Below are 22,726 nucleotides of genomic sequence, written 5' to 3'. Positions count from 1 at the left end.
AGGAGTGCTTTGCAAGTAGATGAAGTATCTTTAACTCAGATGGAAAAAACAGCATGGAAGGAAGAAGGTAATGTTTAACACGAACAGACTGACTGTTTCATCACCCCCACTTCCCCAGGCACCAGTTAAATAACAAAACAGTGAATCCTGAGTAAGGCTGATATAGTTACTTCCAGCCGTAACCTCTGGAAAAATAGTCTGAGAACCTCGAAAATTCACATGTCAAAATATAAACAGAGATTACAAAGCCAGCAAATTAAAATGATAATATTATCATGGTGACTAATGAGACATAAATGTCGAGTTTTGTAAAATTTTTTAAAGATTAGCTATGCTTTATCCAGTATTAATGTATAGGGATTCATAACTGCTGCAGAAGTTGCATCTGTAAGAAGAACTTCCCCAAAAGGTTTGTCAGGCCCTGGCACAGGCTGCCCAGGGAATGGTTGCAGTCACCATGCCTGCAGGGATATGAAAGACCTGTAGATGTTCTAATTGACAAGCGGCTGAATATGAGCCAGCAGTGTGCCCAGGTGGCCAAGAAAGCCAATGGCATCCTGGCTTGTGTTAGAAATAGTGTGACGAGCAGAAGTAGAGAGATGATTTACCCCTGTACTCGGCACTGGTGAGGCCACACCTGGAGTATTGTGTCCAGTTTTGGCCACCTCAATTCAAGAGAGATATCGAGGTGCTGGAGCAAGGCAGAGAAGGGCAACAAAGCTGGTCAAGGGCTTAGAGAATAAATCTTATGAAGAACGCTGGAAGGAGCTGGGAATGTTTAGTTTGAGAAAGAGGAGGCTGAGGAGAGACCTCATCAGTCTCTACAACTACCTGAAAGGACATTGTAGAGAGGTTGGTGCTGGTCTCTTTTCACAGGTAATTAGTGATAGAACAAGAGGGAATGGCTTCAAGCTGCGATAGGGGAGGGTTAGACTGGACATTAGGAAATTTTTTTTCACAGAAAGAGTGGTCAGACACAGGAATAGACTGCCCAGGGAGGTGATTCAGTCACCATCCCTGGGTGTTAGGAGACAACTTTGTAGAGCAGGGATGATTGTTGGACTCGGTGATCCCAAGGGTCTTTGCCAAGCTGAATAGTTCTATGATTCTATGTTGTGCTGAGGTACATGGTTTAGTGGTGGACTTGGCAGTGCTGATCATCTTCAGGGTCTTTTCCAACCAAAACAATTCCAAGATTAGAAACTGAAGAAGCAGCAAGGCAATAGAAGGGATGTGCTAGGATGGGTGAAATGTAATCAGTCCTTGCTGTTAGGAGGCTAGCATGGAAGGAAAAAATAGTGCAGTCTTAAACATTGAGAAAAATTCATTGTAGATGAATAGACTGTTCAGTAAAAAAATTGATGCTAACCTATTTTTATCTGTTTTTTAAATGTATTTGAATTTAAATTCTCCCACTGAGTGGAGAATTATTTATTCACTGGATTTGCCACATTCTTTCTCACCAATTCATATATAAGATTGCTTCCATTCAAACAAATGAAAGTGCATTGGTCTAAAAGTGACCTAAATAAGGGAATAAATGGCTAGTGAGCTTAAACTACACAATTTATTAGAAGATTTTATTTAATCTTTCTAACAATTCTCCAATATTGATGGTTTTGCCTTCCAGGTACAGACGTACAGTTCATATGGACATCAACATAAGCAGCAAAATGTTTGCCAGAAATTCTTAAGGCTCCCGTGTTAAATATTTTAATAGGATGAAAGTGGTTAGTGTTTAGAAGTACGTAAAAACTTGAGTTCCTCTTAGTTTTAAATTACAGAGAAAAGATTATTCAAATATTTTCTTAAAAGCATAATGTAATAAAATACATCCTAGAAGTAGATTTTGTTATGTATAAAAATTCTAGAAATGGAAATGCAAATAACATAGTGATAATTTATGGGTATGTTAGTTTCTTAGTGTGCATGTGCAGGCTATCTTTGGACCAGTTTGGGGTTTTTCATTGCAATTGTAGTCAGTTACTAAGAGTTAAAATAGCTAAATATTAGAAATGTTGTCTAATAGCTGCCCCCAGATGTTTTCCCCTGTGCTGTTTGGAAAATGTTTAAAATTTCCTCTCACTGTGGTTCTTTTTCTCATTGTGTACTTCAGGACAGATTACAAATTTTGTTTATCGTTGGCTCTCTGGAGGGCAATGCAGAATTCATTAAGAGAAAGGCATGGCATAAAAAAAAAAAAAAATCCTTGTATTTCAGTTGAGAAAGGAAGAAGTGAAATTATTTGCCTGTTCTGACAGGATGAATCTTTATTCATGTGAGCATATCTTGGATGACCATCTTGTCTGTTGCCTACTGTAAGAATAACAATGAACACACAGTACTATCTGACATGCAGTTTTGTATTTTACTTTGGTCCTTAGATTAAGAGTGCTTCTTTTATGTAGAATCTTCTATGAAGATACAGGAGAAAAGTAAATTTGTATTTCTGCTTATGGATAAAAACATGAAAAACACGAGTCTGGTTTTAACACTAGTTCTGTATGAAGTCACTCCTTTGACTTCAAAAGTCATACTACTGTAAATTAGAAAAATATCTTTCTGTTTTTAAAACAAAAAGTACATTCCACATTACATAATTGAGCATATGTCAGTACATAACCTTGAATGGTGTTTTTTCAGAAGTGTATGGCTAGTGGTTTTGGAAAGGAGAGATTTGTGGGATTTGTTTGGTTAGCATACAGTTTCTAAAAGGATTAATTGTGCTGTTGTTGATTCTAGGGATATACAGTTCTTCCTGGTATCAGTGAGAATTATATTTATAGATGTGACATGAGTTTAAGCTGATATTGTAGTAGTGATTACTTAATGTTTGCAATTAAGTGTTGGCTATTGATTTGTAGAGTTTAGGTGTTTGGGGAGAAGGATGCTAATAGTTTGCTTTTATTCTATGCTTATAAAATGGATTTTCTTTTAGACAACTGAAAAAACCCAAACAACTTACTGAATTATTTGTCCATCTTTATGTCCTAAATGCTGGATCAGACTTCTGAAGATCTCACTGCTGCATGTCTTTAAAGAATCTCTTGGCTCCTCCTCACACTTTTACTACTTTAATGGTACTATCCAGTATTAAATTTTGGCTTGCTTCCCAGGGATAATATGGGGCAGGAGATCAGTGATAGTTCTCGTCAGCAGGCTGGATCACACCTGACTCCATATGACTCCAGAGCAGTCATATAGATGGTGACACGCTGTGTGTGTCTTTACCATGGCCTTCACCACAGAATGGGCTTGGCTACTGTTACTCACTTAAATACTGCTGGTTTGCAGTTACAGGTTGTCAGAGCTTCATTCCATGCTGTTTTGGAGTCAGAAGATAAAGGTAGTGTTTCCTTTTTTCCTTCATTGTCCTGTTGGACTCTTGTGTTCTCAAGTCCATTAACCTATGTAGCTGTTCAACTCATTTTTTATGATAAAAGGCAAGGTCCTTCAAAACAGTCCTGTCTGCTTTCTAAATTATTTTCTAAAAAACATTTGAGGACTTGAAGCACACAAACATTTTCTTTTAGTTTGGGGTTTGTTGGGTTTTTTTTCAGCCTGATAGCATCTATTAAAGAAAAAATACAGGCTCATGAATAAACCCAAGCTTCTGTCCCACTGTGGTGGCCATTGTGCTTTTGAGTCGGTTGCCAGGTGTTCACTTCAGCTAGCTGGAGCCTTGTGCCACTAGCAAAGAAATTGGCAGAGACAGACTGTATCTTTTCAAATGGCTGCCTCTGAAAATCTGTATTGCTCTGAGTAAGCAAGGTGTTGTCTGACAGGAAAAGATTTTGCAGTTGTGGAGAAGAGGAAGGGGTGGCGTCAGGTACCTCAGTGCTATTTATTTATTGCAGAAGTAATAGCAGTAATTTATTTATTGGAGTAGGGCTGAGCGTACCTTCAGGGATATAAAAGCTTTTATAGCTGATTTTCAGCTTTGTGTTTAGAAACTAACTTAGGAGATACGTCTGCACACTGCAGGCTGCTTCTCCAGGTCATTAATTCGTGGCACCCATCTCTGTGTCATACAGCTGCCCTAGACCTCAGTACAAAGCGAGCCCCGTCTCCTTTGGCCAACTTCTCCCCAATGTTATTCCCACTCTCCAGTGAATTATTATTCATCATTGAATTCACCTATGTGATGAATATTCATTTCACAGTTAATTATCATCATTCCCTGAACAGCTCCACTCAAATAAACTGAACTTCTCACACCACCAATTGTTTCTGTCACTGTGTTGGCAGCAGGAAGCTTACTGTCCCTCCTGCTTTAATCATAGACTCAAAGAATCATATAATGCCAGGTTGGAAGGGACCTCTAAGGATCATCTCGTCCAACCTTTTTATGTAATACTGTAGTTTATCTGAGATGGCTCAGCACCCAGTCAAGCTGAGACTTAAAACTGTCCAATGTAGGGGAATCTACCCCTTACCTTAGGAGACAATTCCAATGTTTGTCTTCATGGTGAAAAATTTACTTGTGTCCAATCGGATTCTCCCCAGGAGCAACTTGTGCCCATTACCCCTTGTCTTCTCCATGTGACTCCTTGTAAACATGGAGTCTCCATCTTTTTGGTAGCCACCCTTTAAGTACTGGAACATTACCATGTTCATAAGACATAAGGTCTCCCCTAAGCCTTCTTTTTTCAAGACTGAACAAACCCAGTTTTCTTAGCCTCTCCTCATATGGCAGATCCTCCAGTCCTCTGATTATCCCTGTGGTCCTTCTCTGGACCTTCTCCAGCATGTCCCATCCTTTTTGTATAGCGGGGACCAGAACTGAACGCAATACTCCAAGTGTGGTCTGACAAGCTCCATCATCTGTGGTATCAGATTTGGGTCAAGTAACCATGATGAGGGTTAGAAAACTCTTCCTTTATACAATGCTTGATGTTTTGGAAAATGAGAAGAGAGGCACCTGCCACCCATTTTTCCATGAGCTGCATTCAATCCCACACCTGAGGTAACAGCACAGTAGATATAAACAAGGTGCTTCTTTACTGTGACTTGCTGATCCAATTTAGATGTCTTTTATGATCAATTGAGTGTTCAGACATTAATTTCAGTATTTTCAAGTTTTTCTCAGGGGTTGTAGAAATCTCAGTCCTTAAATTGTCTATGGTAATGGATTTATCTAGACTGTCAATTGAGTGGAATAATGTTGTTAGCAAGCACTTATATTATTTCAGTTTAATTTTATAATCTTTTTAGAAGAATTCTATGCATATATATTTTAATGTCTAGTAAGTCCTACTAAAGAAAAAAAAGAACTTAAAGGCTTTTTTCTCTGTTTTGTGTAAATATCATTATTAAAATGAATAAAAGTGCTCAATAAAAGGTAGCTGCAATAACAGCAGTAAGAGATGTGTGAAGTGTTTAGAGTTCTGTAGCAGACTCTTTACAAGTGTGGTGTTTACTGACTTGGGTGTCTTTGGTAACATTCAACACAATTTTACAATGTTGTTATCATTATTCTGTAAAAATTAGCCACAAAACATGCTTAACAAATCTGCCTGTAAAAATTTCAGCAAACTAGTCTGAGCAAGAAGACAATTGAACTAAAGAGGAAAACACTGCCTTTTGAAATTTTCTGGCCAATATCATCTCAAGTTTTTCAGTAACAATGCATCAACAGGCTGCTTCTCATTCAATGTTTTGTTTTCTGTTCTCGTGTCCATCCATTTATTCCTTGCTCTTTATACATTCCTCATTTTTAATTGAAAAAACAACAGGGAGATGTGGGAAGGGCACAGAGATGGAGGTTGTACATGCTCTTCTGAATGTGTAGTGTTGACAAGATGGTTCAAATAAGTATTTTTTGTTAGCCCAGTGAAAATGGTCCTATATTCACTCTCTTGATTGCTGCTCAGTAGGTCACTTTTCATCCTGCTTGGTTTTGAGTCAACCTCATGTTCAAATGCAGAGAGTCCAAGCCTTTCCTTTTCTCCTTCCCCCTCCACTGGGAGCTCTGTAATTAAAAAATATCTGCTCCTAATTCAGTGCTCAGTTCTTCATGTCTTTACTGAAATAGGAATTGGACTGGTTTCTAACCATTTCTCTGATGAGAGTCTAGTCAGAGAGGATCTTGCAATGTTTTGACAGAGAAGTGATTTAAGCTCCTACAAACAAATGCTGTGAGGTTTTTCCACTCAACCACTTCTGGATATGCTACTTGCATCCTTTGCCAGTTTTCCTGATGAGCTGTGCTGTTTATTTCCCATTTGCTCTCTCAGTGCTGTGTCTAATACCGGACACAGTACGAGATGGTACAGCTCAGGAAATGGTGAAGCAGCTGGTAGGGAAATGAGACAATAACTAAATGGTGGATAATGGAAAAAAGGCAAAATCCACATGTGATTTGTACCCTATGGGGGAACTGTCTCTCATGACGACTGAACTCAGCAGGTTTGCCTGAAAAATATTTGGTAGGAAAAAAGAACAGAAAAGAGCTTTAAGATCTGTTTAAAACAAAGCTGTTTGCTGGAAGAAAACTTTGTACGAAAGGATATTTAAGCATTTCTTTTTTAAAATCTGAAAATAATTCCTTGCACAGCTAGATACTAGCTTGTATTTTTTTCTCATTTGTTTTTTTTCCTCTGTAATACAGTGTTAAGTCAAGATTGTGAAGTTTATAGTTCCATGTTTTTACTTTGTTTGTTTTCATCCTCCTTAATATACTGGCTGGATGTGTGAACTGTGCTTTTTGCTAAATGAAATAGTTGCTGCTACAGTCCTTCTAGGACAGCTAACAGCAGAGCTAAAGTATGTTTTTATAGAGTAAAACAAAAAGAATTGGGACACTTAACATTTCTCTAACCTTCTTCTTACATGGGCAACATGAGTCACTCGGGTGCAGGACAGGGCCCTCTTCTGCATGTCCCAACTCCTGTCTCTGGTGTGCATTAAAGCACCTTAGGGTAGTCTTTTTCTTTCTGGTTAGCTGTGGCCTTAATGATGAATTTCTTTTGGTGGTATATAAAAATGTCTTTGAACATGGTTTAATACACAGTGCCCTCACTTTTCCTTGATTCTGGTATTTCCCTGGTGTCTATGTTTTGAGTGCCTTCTCCCTTATGTGCGCCTTTTCTGATCAGGACTTAATTACATTTTAAGTGCTTTCTGTGTTACTGTCTCCACCACCTCAATTAGTTCACCTCCAGCTGTGTGAATTTTTTAATAAGAAGGCACAGAGTATTTTCAGTAATACAGAACATGAGCTTTGCTTATCTGCCTGTGGCAAGCTGTCCTTCAGGGCATGGAAGAGTTTACAGAGTTGCTGTAGGCTAATCTGCTCTTTTGGTTTGATTTATTTTCTTTGGGTCACAGTACTCTCAGCTCCTATGGAGGCTCATTACTTTGACTCTTCCCAAGCATCACTGATCAAGCAGCTTTGCAGAACCAAGAATTATGGTGAGCTCACAGCCTTTCAGTTGCCCCCTGCTGCCAAACACAAAGTGTGTTGCCTATGGAGGAGGTTACCAGTGTGCAGCTTCTACTGCACAAATAAAATGTCTCAGAGGCAGATGCTGGAAAACTTCAGAAGTGATTTTTCTGGGAAATGTGAATACTGTGGGTAATTCCTCTTATGTTTTTCAGTCTGTTAAGATCCAAAAAAATATTTCATTTTCTAATTTCCTTTTTTCAGGATTTGTCTAACGAAGCTGTTAACAACTTGTAGCTATCTCACATTAAGTATTCAGCTTCCCAACCATCTTCATAAACATTAGCAATACAATTATATCCCTTTATAGTTTTAGTTGTGGATGGTCAACATTACCTGTGATTTGCATTAGAAAGAGCAGGTGCTTGCCTGCTAATTTTCAAAGATGAGCAAAATCAGTAACTTGTTATTTCCCACGTACCAATTTTATGGCTGTATGAAAGAAAAAAAAAGCTATATGGTTAGTTCACAGGCTGGAGTGTTCAAAGTCAGTGACTAGAAGAGCTGCTAAAATGAGTATTATATACCTAAATAAGCCACTTAGCATTTTAGAACAATTAGAACTCATATTAAGAAAGGCCAAGGAAATCAAAGAGGTCTAGAGCTGCACAAAATTTTCCCTGGTAACTGTGATGTGCATTTTAGGGAAAAGTATGTTTTAGAAACTATTTCTTTAATTTAAGTAATAATAATGATGTTGTGTGATGCTGATTTAAGATTACCACAGTGTATTTTCTGGAGATGCACATCTCAAATGCCTCCACAGTTTTCTGTTGAGTTACTTTGCTGCATCTTGATAGTGTAAAACAAAAATTTACCCTCTTTTGTGATTGCTGAAACAGACTGTAGTAGTTTTAATAATTTATATTTTTTATCTATAGAAATATAATGTAGAAGAAATAGTATCTGAAAATTTTAGAAAATCTAATAAAGGTCTTGGAAGGAAATTAGTTATAAACAGTTATTATGATTGCATGTATCAAGATATGCAAAACCAACTATTTCCTCTAAATTGTCTTAATATTTATTAAACTGCAATAGAGCTTACCTTGAGGTTTGAGCTGCTGTTATCCCTTTGGTAAACTGAGCACTTGGAGAATGAAGGGAGCAGAAGTGGTCAAAATTTTTTCAAGGCAGTTTAATCTCCCATTTCTAGATCAGATGGAACATTTGATGACAAGCCCCTCAAGAGTTTTTTGGGAGAAAAGGGGTTATTTGACTGACAAGCTGTATCCCAAGTTGGCTAATCAAATGGAAGGGATGTGCCAAGTTGTCTTTCATGTGTTCTCATTTATGTCAAATTGGCACCGAGATGTAATTGGATGTGAATGGAAGTACTGAAGAGCTTGAGAACATGCACTTGCTCTCTCTTCCTTCTTCCAAGATTAATCTGAAGGGTGCATTTGTTGGTCTGTTACTTAGTAGTTCAATCTAAATTAAAGAATATGCTGCATCTGTAGTCAGTTTATTAAGATCATGTAAGATGGTGTCTACCACATGTAAATTATTGAAATATCTGGAAAAAAAGAAAAACAAGTGTGCAAATATATGTACCCCTAATCTGAAATAGGGAAGAGTCAAACTGACTAGCCATCCTAAGCTCTAGTAAGGGGTATCTTGCACTCTTGCATAGTGAATATATGGGTAAAAGGGGATATTTTAACAGTGAAAAATCGATTTGTGGGTTGGATTTTCAAAACCATGGAAATAGAGGATTTGCAGTTTTATTTTTGAGGCATAACTCAGCATCTCTCAAACACCTCACTGAGGAGGTGTTTTTAAAATGCTTCATATCACTCTGTGTTCCACCATAGTGGTCTTGCCAGCAGCCTTTGCTCTGTAGAAGGACTCTTGATACTCTTCATTAAGAGCTCTGGGCAACTTGATCTGACTCGGCCCTCCTTTGAGCAGGGAGATGTGCAATTGACTGCCAATTTCAGTTATTTTAAGATCCTACAAATTCTATATTTATATGCTTCTGTTCCTATGTTTATGTATATCCAGTATTTCACATGTATGTGTGTATATATAAGTATACATAAAATAGCAACAGAAAGAAGTATAAAATCCAGATGTAATGTTTTGTAGATGTTAATCATCCCACCAAGAAAACGATGGATGAAATTTTCAAACATTTCCTCCATTAGAAAGTCTTTTTAGCTGTAGATGCTTGGGAGAGGTATCAGGTGTACTTTCAGGACAGACAGCATTTGTGGTGTTGATCCCCAAGGTCTGAAGGGGTTGCCTGGCAGCACGTGTGGATCTGCTTGCTGTGACCAGCAGACTTGATGACACTGGAAGCTTGCAGACTGGGATTTGTCAAGCTTTTACCTGAGTAAGCAGAAAGGATCCAGCATTTACATTTCCAAAGTTATATTAGAAAGTGATACATTTATCATGAAACCTCCAAGATTGATATTTGAATGAAAGTGATCCTGCTTTAAATGTAGCTGCCCTCAAAAATTAGTACCAGAAAAGCATCTCTGAGTTGAATTCAGGTTTTTAGGGATATAACAAAAATCTAAGGTAATTTAACTTGGAAAAATGTTAGTATACACCTTATACTCTGATTAATAATTCTGTCAATCTTTCTTCTCTTAAGTGCCATACAGACTTTGAAATAAGTTACAAGCATAACCTTGACTTTGCCTGCTAAGAACTGTAAACATACTGGAGTAAAGCTAGAAGTACCTTGCTGTTTCACACTTTGGTTAATCTTGAGGAACAGTATTTGTTCATACAAAATTATTTCAAAGGGAAAAGTTAGTTAATCTGCTCTAGATTATTTGATTCATAGTTCTGCTATCCTTCATGAAAGTCTTATCTTGCTTTCTTTTTATTTTAAGTAAAAAACTTAAGAAAATCTACAAGCTAAGACAGTGGCGAGCTTTAATTTCAAAAAGTTAATGACAAGAAGAAAGGATCCATTTTCTTTTTGTCCCCTGAAACACATAAACAAATGCTAAAACTCGTAACTGAAAAATTATTTCAGAACAAGGGAACCTTGTAAAGTTCTAAGAAGGAAATTGTAATGCTTTTCTCTTAGAATTTTTTTAAACCAAAATGTATTTTCTTGAAAATTCTTGATTTCCTAATACACTTTTGTATATGGAGAATGAAATTTTAATTGAATGTATTGTAAGATAAGCATTACCAGTTTCTATTTCAACTGTATCATTAGAAGAACTTAATTTATCCTCACAAATGATACTGAGGTTCATTTTCATCTCTGATAATTAATATTTTTTTTTCCCTTTTGTCTTTAACAGGGTAGAGTTAGTGTGGTCATTATTTGTGATTAAGTAGGTTTCCTTTAGCAGAAGTTTTGGTTAAATGCTAACTCCTGGCATTTGCTAGAGTTTTATAACTCTGAAATTCAATAAAGGAGAGAGATGAGTACCTGAAGTATACATTTCTTTTTTAACAGAATCTTATGAATGGAAGTGCTTTACCTCATAAAGTCACACTTAAGTAATAGGAAAGGCCACAGCCAGCAATGCTTAAAATGTGCTTGAACTTGAACGATTAAGTTCCTAGTCAATCTGATAATGACAGTATTTCTTCCTGAATTAAACTGAGACTCACTGTATCCACATTGTAGTTCCAAAGGCCTTCTCTCTGACATCTTGATAGTTCCTCTTGAAAAACAGAATCTCTAACATTAAAAATTTCCAGTGATCTACAGAAAAAATATTCCACTTCTGGGGTAAGAGAAAGTTTGTCTTTGTCCTAAAGGGTCTGAATGATTTTCATGCAGAATTTGAGAAGTTCATTTCCTTATTCATGTTGATTTTAGTAGTAATAAAAATAATAATTAAAATCTCAACACTGCAGGAACACTTATATAAATAGATTGTCTGCTCCTGTTCTCTGCCTTTAAGTTTGAAGAATTAGTCTGAAGAAGAGACTAGGAAGAGATTTGCCATGAGGCATGGGTTGGAACCTCATCCTCTGGTTCCTCTGGGGAAGGACCTGAGGTATATAAAGAGTTTCTTTCTTTCTCATAAATTTTACACACCAGAGTTTCCTGAATGTGCAATCTCCTTTCCTAATTCCGTAGCTGCCTAGTCTCTGAATTTCAGGAAGCTTCTTACTGTTGCAGGAAACCGATTCCTCTTTTATTCATTTTTTTGTTTGTTATTACTGTTATTTTTAACTTTCTAGCATCTCTGGTGGTAACTGGAGATTACTGTAATAAAATAAAATAAATAAATAGGGGAATACAAAGAAATGTTGAAATGCAGTAAAAGAAAATGTGTACAATATGATGCATTTGATATATAATCATATCCCAAATGGTATCCTTCGTGTGTGTAACAGGTATATCAATTTTTATTTTTTTTTTATTAAGTGCAACTGAGAGTCTGTTTTGGGCTGTAATAATAGTGTAATTGGTGATAAACATTATATTTCTAAAGCAAATTAATGGTCAGTGTCATGTGGTTATGCAGATTAATTGAATTTTGGCTTCTTCATTAATGATTTTCATATGAATGGAAGTTTAATGTATTTGGATCATATTGTCCTAGGAAAGATGCAGTGTGTTTTCAACATGGAAATAAGTAAGATCTTTGGCTAAATGAGATGTCAATACACAAAAGTTGTTCACAAAGTTATTTAGCAGATTGTGTTACATGAAAGACTTTATGAAGTAGCTTAAGATCTCTACCCATTTAATTCTCCAGTCCAGTGTACAGCCAGTAAACCATGATCTTCAGGTGAGAAATGAGAAATTTTAAGGGCTGTTGAACACACTGAATTTAGCAGAGTGCTCAATAGCCCTCAAAATTTCTCATTTCGGAGGGTGCATATGTAGTGCTTCCAAAAATTAATGTGAACTTCACTTTCCCCATTTAATTTACATTTCTTCCCCCATTCTTCTCTCCCTCCCCAACTCTCTCCTAGTCTTTTATGCCTTGAGTAGCTGGTCCGTCTTCTTGTTTTGAAAGACATCTGATATACTTGCTGGTGAAACCATTGGTGTGATTTCAGAGTGTGAAACCGCATGTGCATGTTTGCTGTGTAACTGGAAATCCCAAACCACAAACTGCAGTTTGCACATTTCCATCCAGAGAATTGATTTTGTGTGTTTGAGCAGGCAGTATTCTCAGGGGAAGGACCACCTCATACCAAGAGTCAAAGATAAAATAAATTTGTGAATCTATAACACTTAAAGAGACTTTAAAAAGAAGTAGGTCAAAATTGCTTAATAGGGTTCATAAAAGGCACATAACAGTGACATGCCCAACTATTCCAGTTTATAAATAATTAAATTTTTTCTCTAAGCTGTTGCTCTAGTTGAACAGATAAGTCAATTAAATAATTTAAACAAGTATTATTTGTTGTTCTGTTATTAATATATATATTTTTTTTTACATAAGGGAATAGGAAAATTTGAAAGGAAGGTTCTTTATGGTTATTTATACAGTAGGTTTTGTGAGTGTCTCTTACCTATTTTGTTTGGACGGTCTTCTCTTTATTTTAAATATTTCAGTAGTTCAGTAAGTTTGTAGAAATACTAAGAGGAGCAGGACCTCCCTGGTCTTACTCTTGGTCATTTTTGTAACTTGAAAAGCTAAAGAGCTGCAGCAGGAGTAGATGGCACACATGTGAAGGACAGTGCAATAGTCCTGAAGATGCACTGGGATAAATGCTTTATATTTGCATGGCAGTTCTAACTGTAAGTTTTGAACTGCACTGCTGGCTAATTTGGTGCTGTAGTAAATAAATAGTGAGCAGGTGAATCTGAAATTTTCCTTAACTGTTGGTGAACAGAATTGCAGCAGTGTGAGAGGTAGCTGCTTGTCCAGCTGCCTAATTTTGGTTTCAACTGGAGCACCTTAAATAGCAAAGGCACCATTGGCCAGTGGAATCAAACTTCTCTTTAATTGCTCATTTCTGAAGATATTTTTTTCAGGAAAATAAGTTGCTTAATGGTAGAAAGAAAGATAAATTATAATTGAAATACTGATTATTTTTTTTAGTGCACCCAGCCTTCTTTCCTTTTCTTGATCACTTTACGTTTCTTTATACATTATTTTTTGTAAAAAGAAATTTGTATCAATGAGGGACAAAATACTTGTATTTTTAACAGTTGTGTCACAATAGGCTCCAGAGGAGGAAATCCTGTCATCTTCTATATACATTAATAACTTCAACCGTTTTTTCTCTGTCTACAGTTCATGCAAAAACTTGAATTTCATATTAATGTTCTCTCATTTTTCTTGTGACTGTGTCTTTTTGGTAAAGCTAAATCAATCATAAATCCACACTTGAACCTTATCTCCTTATGGAAATATGTAGTATTTTAGGTAACAAGGTTAGATATGCAGACTAAAAGCACCTGCTTTTGGCATTCTAAGTGCTTTTCAGAAAATGCATCCAATGGGAATTAAAATAATACAATGGCTTGTTTACTTAAGGAATAGACTATTAGGGCAATATATTGAATATGAGTTACAATATAAAAAAGCCACTTTCTTTTGCTCCCCCCCAAAAAATTATTATTTTTATTTTTAAATTGAATGTGTTAGCTGCTATGTTTTGAATGACCATATAGTTGAAAGGGTAAATTCTGTGCTTCTTAAACATGTGTAATCTAGTTACCATTTGTGAGATTTACTGGGATGAATTTTCCCCTTGGCATATGCAATTGCAAACAGAGAACATGAGCTGCAGGCAGCTGGGGAAGACATCTGCCTGGGGAGGACATTCATGTAGAGATGTGCCTGCATCCTTGCTCCCTGAGGACCTCCTTCTTCATAACCTGAAGTTATGAGAAGATTTTTTTTATCACAGGAAAGTTCCTCAGCTGTTGAAAATAAGTTTAAATCTTCTTTGAAGGGGAAGTACATTCAGAAGGTTCTTCTGGATATCACAAGGTGTAATTCAGTTGACAGAAACGTACCTGGATGTGAACCCTGTGTTGTAGTACTGTACAGAAATCCAAGTTAATAAATAAGGATAGTACTTCTTTGTGAAGTGATGGCTCATGCTGCTGGACAGGCCAACTAATGCAGTGACGACACCTGGGAGTGAGGATGACCTTCCAGGACTCTTGCACAGGAAAGTGAGGCTATGGACACTTATCTTCACTGCCCACTTTCTTCCCCTGCCCTCTAGAAAGGACGCACCCATTCCCTGAGCTTGAAAGCCAGCCTGTGTGGGCTGTCACTACAACTGAGACTTTCAGGAATATTTTGATGGCAAAAGAAAGATATACAGAGATAAATGACTTTAAATTGAGCCACCTCAGCATATTCTAGTTTAGCATTTGGTTTGTAGAGTTCGGTTAATATCTCCAAGAACATACTAGGGCTTTTTGCTATTTCAGAGTGTACTTAAAATAAGAATCATTCCTCTCACTGGCTGGTAAGTGGATTAGTTTGGCAAATTAATGCTTTAGTCAGGATGACAGTAGAAGGGAGTATTTGTCCTCAGTCTCTTTATCAATGACTCTTGTCTCTAATGTTTCTTTTCTAGAAATGGAAAGAATGCTGTATGCATGTTTGATATTGTGTTTAGTCTCTCAAGGTGGCATCCTAGGTCTGGTGTTCAATTAGGGAGTTCTGTTCTGTAATCCTTATTTAATTAGAACTCCTTGTCTTACTCCCTGAGAGTTGCATTTGTAATTGGATTCTCACAAGTGAGAATATGCAGAGGCTACCTCAGAGGGAAGTTGTAAGTTTCTGGTGTGTGTTACTTACCTGTAGTTCTTCGAGAATGTTTCCTCTGCATATTCACATTCTGGGTCCTGTCCACCTTCTGTTTGTCCACAAATTTCTACTGCCCTGCGGTTGCACTGTTTAGTAAGAATAACTGAAGTATGAGCACTGTACAACTCTTTAAAATCTCTGATTGCTTGATGTCATGAGATGGCACTTGTACAGTCCTAGTAGTCACTGCTCTTCTAGGAAGTTCCTGTAGGTCACCAGCACTGGAGAACCAAAACCCACTGGTGTGAATATGCAAGGACAGCACTCTCAAAGAGCAAGCCAATGGTAAGTACCCTTTCTTTGTCTTCTGTGATTAAGCACACATTTCAAATGTTATTTTGTAAATTCACTATTTGTAAATTTGTTATGCTCCCTACGATAAAAACATATAGAGATTAATTTTAGTGCTGTTGCCTTTCTGGCAAAAAAACAAGTTTCTGTATTTCTAAGTACTCACTTCAGTTGTAAATTGATGTGCTACTATCAGTGCCTGGGTGTGTACACATATTTGAGCTATAATATATTTCTATCAGAGAAGAAGGCACAATTTTGGGGCAGTATTAAATATTTTACAGAATTGCACTCTCTTAGTTGCAGTATATTTATACTAGATTAGACATCAGATTGATGTCCAGAAAAAAAGTCTTCTTGTAATATTAACAACGTTAATCCTCAGAATAGATTATCCAGAAGAACATCAGAGGTGTATTGTTTTCTGCTTCTAAATTTTTTTTCTGAACTTTTGTTTTTTCCAGACATGGAATTCTGTGAGACTCCTCATATTCTGTGCTCTGGCTATCAAACAGATTTACATGGTGTAGCTGAGCACAGTTACCCACTAGAAGTGGGCTCCGATGTGGATACTGAAACAGAAGGTGGTGCGTCCCCGGATCATGGCCTGAGGATGTGGATGAGGGGGATGAAATCGGAACACAGCTCCTGTTTGTCAAGCCGGGCAAACTCAGCATTGTCCCTCACTGACACTGACCATGAAAGGAAATCTGATGGGGAGAATGGTAATAAAAAAATGCATCTAATATACTGAATAGAAGTAGTAATTTCTTTGAAACCTTTTTCTTATAATTCTCTTTTTTTTTTTCTTCTTTATTTTTCCATCTTCCTCCTTAGGTATCTGTATTATATGAAAGGTGGAAGGGTTGTATTGTATTTATAGTGTAGATAGTGTATTTATATTGTATTTATAGTGTAGATTGAAAATAAGACAAAAAATGAAACAATGTTTTTGTTAAAATGTCATTCTTATAGAGACCAGTTACTTCCCCACATTCTCCATTTTTATGCCTTAGGACGTTTATCATTTGAGTTTAGTGACCTATGAATTAGGCTCTAAGATAGATCTATATATGTGCATTTATATCACATTTTATGTGAAACTGATCATGCATGTGCTAGCTTCTGGACTTAGCTTTAAGACTCTACAGACTGGTAACTTTAGAAAGACAGGCTGGAATCCTAAGTGTTCTAGTCAGCTGTAACTTCAGACTACCCCTGAAGACATGCATTTATTGGTAGGACACATTGAACAAGTCTTTGTCATATCACAGTTCTGTGTTTCTCTGCATATGGAGCATGGGTTTCTGGGTTGGATTTCTTAAGAAGCTCTTGTAGGTTTTTTGTGTTTCGTTTTCTTTGGGATTTAAAAAATATTCATTCTCTTTCGCTATATTATTATTTCATTAAGTCTTTTTACTTTTTTCCTTTTCTTATGCATTATTGTGTCACATAAGTGGTAAATGTGTATTTAATTAAGTAATGGGGGGGAATTAATATTTTTTTATTTTTGCACCAAAGTGTTTTGTCAAATACAAAGCTGGTAATTCATAATTTAATCTACGTGTTTGTCATTGCCAAGGATACTGTCTAATATAAGCTCGAAGACACTAGATAATCTACATGATAAAAAAGTAAAGGTTTATTGAACAGCTCATTTTCAAAGACTCCTCTGAAGATCAAGCATTCTGCACTATCACATTGAATTGTGTTGCTAGAATCAGTTAATTTTCAAATGCCACTCCATTTGCACACCAAGCAAGGATGCCTGCCTCTTGCTGCTGCTTCTGCCATGTTCTGTGTGGGATCCATTTTCTGTGTCCTGGTTTGAGGGACTCTGTAAAGTGTTGGTGTGGGGGGGGTTGACTTGGGGTTTATTTTGTGTTTTCCTAAGATATTTGTTTTTAAATGATGGCTGATGGAATTTAATCTACACTGCCTGGAATGGGTTGGCCATTATCTATGAAAATGATTTAAGGGGAATGCTACCTGAGAAAGGAATGTGCATACTTGTACCATTCAGACTAAAAAAATACATATGGTCATTTATACTTTAAGGTGTTGGGAAGATGATGTATTGAAAGCAGATTAAGCATGTAACCAAGTTGTATATTTCAGTCTGGAATGCAGTGGCGCAGCTGACTATTTGGGATGTTTTGCCATCTATACAAGTTGCACTAAGTAAGTCATCTTGCTATAGATGAAAACTATTATAGGTAATAAAGGAAATGCCTTTGTTATCTTCATCATCCTACGTTGCGGAAACCATGGATTGTGTCATCATGATAGGAGCACAATCATTGTGCTTCACAAACAAAGAATGGAGTGGCTTCTTTGAAGTTTTAGTCTCAGAGAATGGTGTTAATTTAAACTCATTCCCCTGCATGGTCTAGAATAGAAGAGAGTAGTCTTTTTGCCTGTGGCTTTAATATTTGGTACTTTGTAAGCTTTACAACAAATTTTTAATTAGAGATTCATGATTTAGGTACTTGAATACAAATTTTAATTAAGTATTTGGGAGAGAAAAGTGAGGGCAAGGGTAAGCTTAAAGAGAGAGAAACTGACAGCACAAGGTCACTTGAACTCTCTAGTTGTCTCTAGGTAGAGTCGACAGAGCAGGTATCAGAGCCTCCTGTGGCTTTGAGTCATTATAATAATTAGGGTCTTGAAAGATAATATGAATAAATTTGAAGACAAAGATGTTTCAAGCTATATTCATTTATATTATCTAGTACTTCACAGGTAAGTTCGTAGTCAAGATGCCTGATCCAAAGAACAGCATGTTTTCCATCTGGGTTGGCACTCAGTAACAAATCAGTCTTTGAATACAGAAGTTCATAAATCTCTACTTAAATGAAGTAATAGATGGCACATCTTTCTGTGTCTGTGCAGTTATTTGTGCCAGGGGATTTATCAGAGAGCTACAAGTGTTGCGTTTATCCTTGTCAGTTCCTGCCATGGAAGTAGACTTTATTTATGCCAGCTGGTAACATCTGTGGTGTGAAAATCAGTGAGCACAAAAGATCAGCTGTTGGAAGTTCATTAAATGCTAGTTCCCATGGTACTGTCTAATTGCTGTAAAAATAGATATTTAGAAATTCCGTCTTTCAAATGATTGACCAAGTGGCATGTGAACACAGCTATTTGTAACTGGAGTAAAAGTTGTAGAAGGGTTTGGGTTTGAAAGGGCCTTTAAAGATCATCTAGCCCAAGCCCTCTGCAATGAGCTGGGACATCTTTCAACCAGATCAAGTTGCTCAGAGACCTGTCCAGCCTGACCTTGAATGTTTCCAGGGATGGGGCATTTAACACTCTTCTGGGCAACCTGTTCCAGTGTTTCACCAATGAGATGAAAATTACCGAGGAAGATACAGTTGTTGAATTGCTTGAGAAAACTAGTTGCTATCATTGTCTGTATTTTAAGAAAGTAACTTGATTTTTATTGTTCGGTTTATTATTTTCTCTATGAGCACAATTTGCAAATGCAGAATAGCTTTTTCAGGACTTTTTTTCTTTACATTGATTTGAAGCAAATATACTTTTGCAGATTTTATTCTGGTGAGATATTCCGTGAATTTCTCATTCATTCAGAGCTCCAGCAGGTTTCCTGACACAGGATATATTATGTATTATGGACTCTAAGGAGCCCTGTTTGAGAATTTGAGAATTATTTTCCTTCATAGATGCACCAACTCTGTCATAATCACTGTTTAAACACATTGGGGTTGTTTTGGCAGCATTGAAGATGTGTGAAACACCAACATTCCCACTTAAATTAGTATTGTAACTGATAATGGCAACTAATAACAGACTATGAGTGCACAAGCTGCCTTTAGTTTTGCCTGAGGCCAAGCAAAATATATATTAACTGCAAGTAATGAATGACCTGTTTCTTGGGGATCATTGCTTAGCTCTGATATAGTATAAGCAGCTCCACACACATGAGCAGCGTTATTCTACAATATGTGAATGTCAATTTTCAGACAGAAATCCTACATAATAACAATATAAAAAAATTGTTACTTTATTCCATTGAAGAGGGCTGCATTTACCCTCAGTTCCTTGAAGCAATGGTGTCTGTCATTGCAGCATATCACAATATCAAGTTTAGTGGTTTTGTCTGCCAGATTACTGAGCTGGCAAATATGTTAATTTCTTTGTTTTCCTGGAGTAAGGAGAGGATACAACCTTGTTCTACAAAAAGGGTGGTCTTCTTTTAGACTTATATCTAAAACCGTATCATGTGCCATGGTTCTGCATCCCACACTAGCTGGTGTACAAAAAAGGAGACTAGAGTCCATTTTGTACTGTGAAAGACACACTCTGTCTTGGAGCCAGATTCCTGGTCAGTTCCTTTGGCTGCATTATTTTATGACAACTAGTCACTGGCTATAATTCACAACAGCTTCTTTGAGATTTGTAGGTAAGAAATTTAAGGTGTTATTACAGGCTGAAATACCACTAGACTCATCATGGAATATAGCTTTAGAGTGCTTGAAATCTGGCCAGGGGGTTTATTTCTTTTTTAATATTTGTCTTTTTAAAAATCAAGCAAGAGGGGGAAGAAAGAAAGAAAAAAAACAACCAACCAAACAAAAAAAACAGCTATGAAAAAATGTTGTTGTTATGTTTTTCCCACAGAAATTATTGTGAAACTTTTTTCTTAACATCAGTTTACAGGATCAGATTCTGTTTGCAATAATAATTTTAATAATATCAATAATTTTAAACAGCAGACTGCAAAGTTAGAATAATCTCATCAGTCATTTATTAATAAATAGAAGTATTAGAGAAATAATTAGTTTAGTGACATAGAAACATGTCAGATTAATCTTGTGTAATTCAGCTAAGTACTTGTTTTATACCCTGGGAGCAGTTGTCCATATAACAGAGCTTTTGACTCTCCCTAAATCTCTGGGGTTTTTTAACTTTGGTTGCTGGGTGATTGAGTCACTTTTGGGCACGTAATCTCAGCTCTTTGCACTTCAGAATCAGTGTTTTAAAAGCGTCTGTTAAAGGAAAAAAGACAATTAGTAAAAGAAATACTGGAATTGCTGATGCTGTATGAGAAACAGGATTTAGCTAAGGGCAAGACTCTGACTTAATTTATGGTGTGTGCCAACAGACCTACTGTGAATTCACACCTGTTCAAATTAGACTTGAATTTGATTCTTCATAAAAGTCTTGTGTTTAATGCAAGAAAGTGAGAGCATTGGGATTAATGTTCCTGTTATTTACTGTTATTTTGTAAACAAGCCAGGCATTAAACTGGTCTCTGGCTTTCTCATTTCTCCAGGAAATATTTGCCAACAGCTACATTATAATAACAGTACATGCTTAGAGAAGAGGTATTCATGTGCCTGACTCTCTGTACAGGATTGTGTTTGTATCTGAAGTTTTTCCATCAGCTCATTGTCCTGTCACTCCCTATTAACAATAGTGCAATTAAGACAATGAGTCACTAATTTGAAAGTAAAGCAGTTAGGTCAAATATGTGTAAACAGCCTTGGAAATAAAAACATCAGTCTCAATCCCATTGCATCTGTGCCATTTAATAGTTTGTCTTTTCATTCCTAGTGTGCTTTACTTTGCTTGTTACTGTGGCATGGATTGCATGTATGTTTGTGCGCTCCTGTCTGTTGGATGGTTTTAGTCATCTAATAGATGAATGCAACCCCATCACTAAAACAAAAAGCAAAGCCCCCGTGGACAAATTCCTTCAACTTCTGGAAGCTTACTGTGGCTTGTCAGATATTTGAGCTATGATAGTCTCAGATAGTTGACAGAAAGGTCCAGTAATCTTACCGTCTCTTTTGCTTCTGTTGTGATTTTTTCTTTTAGTGTTAGGTGGTATTTATGTTGGTTGTTTCTGCTGTTGTTCCAAAGAAGCTTCCTCAGTGTCAAAGGAGTTTCTGCAATAAAGTAGCAATTCCTTTTGCACAGCTTTGGAGTATACATTGACATTGTAACTGCTCTGCTGGAGTTGTTAAGGGTGTAAGATGCTTCTGTTGATGTTAGAGTGCTTCCTTTGGAAATGTTACTGTCTCAAAGAAAGCATGCAAGTCATCTGAATGGCTTTGGATAGGCGTGAGATGCTTCTGTAACATCACCTCAGGTGTAATATCGTGGAAGTCTTGCATCTGTGCCTCTAGTATTTAAGTAATTTATGAAATTGCACATATATGGACATTCAGCTAATGATGAGTTGTTGTTTGTCAGTATTGTGGGGAAAATTCTGCCTGCTAAATTGAATATCTTTATTACTTTTTCTGTCTGACAAATGCATTGCATCTGCATATCTGCTATTTTAATCTTTACAGTTCTCATATAGTGTATTAAAATCAGTACACAATATTTAAACATTCCCTCCCTTGTGTTTCTCTTTTAAGCACAAGGAACACTAATATAAGACAAATATAGTTGTATTTAATATTTTACATTAAATATAATGAAACGGTATTTAGAACATATAGATATTTTTTATATTCCATAGTCCAAATGGCCTTTGCCCACAGCACATTAAAAAGAATCTGGGCATGTGCACAAGGTTCTGTAATATTCTTAGCCCTGCAGTTTTGTTTTCTTTCACGAGTAGCTGAAATGGGAAGGGAGGGAAGCTTGAGGAGAGCAGTCAGGTCTAATTTTTATTCCAGAAATGAGAAACTTGGCATTAGAGCTCAAAATAAAGAATTTTTTTTAAAAAATCACTTTCCTCCTGAGTTATGCAGAAAGGATAGTAGATGTGGCTTAAGGAGCCTGGAGCCTGTAGAAATTATTTATTTTTCTTTCTTTTAAATCCTTTTGACTTTCTCAGATGGAAATGAGAATGCGGGAGAAGTATTTCCACAAGTATTTTACAGTGCCAAGGCATGTTGCAGTGCTGCAATTCTTGGGAACTCAGTTTATCCGGGCTGCCACAGGGGGGAAAGATGAGATGGGACAGGCAATAAAGCACCTGCCTTGCATCAGGGCACTGCAGTGCCAGAGTGTGAGGATCATCTGACTCCATTTCAGCAATCTTTGTGAGACTAGGGGGATGCTGAACAAAACACTTTTTCTGTTGTTCAACATGTACCATGAATTCTACATGAGGACATCTCTCAGCTAGTGTATTGCTGGGAACAGTTCCGTTTGAAACAATCAACATGTCTATTGTGATGTTTTATTTAGGTTGTTTTATTATTAAGTTTATAATACGTTTTGTTTCTCATCTCTTTTGTTTACAATTTAAAATATGTTAGAAGATCAGAAATCTGCTTTACAGGAACAACCTACA

At 36.7% G+C, this 22,726-nt stretch overlaps 1 protein-coding gene across 1 annotated transcript in view; it reads left to right on the top strand.

Moving 5' to 3' along the window:
* Positions 1–22,726, top strand: part of TENM1 (teneurin transmembrane protein 1) — a 227,434-nt gene that overhangs the window by 9,139 nt on the left and 195,569 nt on the right. The window contains 1 exon segment of the mRNA XM_009997127.1: positions 15,915–16,213. Within this exon segment, the coding sequence (XP_009995429.1) occupies positions 15,915–16,213 (299 nt within the window).

Source organism: Chaetura pelagica, unplaced genomic scaffold (genome assembly GCF_000747805.2).
Source record: "Chaetura pelagica isolate M959 unplaced genomic scaffold, ChaPel_1.0 scaffold344, whole genome shotgun sequence".
NCBI lineage: Eukaryota > Metazoa > Chordata > Aves > Apodiformes > Apodidae > Chaetura > Chaetura pelagica.
Note: the sequence above shows the minus strand (reverse complement) of the source record. Positions and strands in the feature narration are given on the sequence as shown.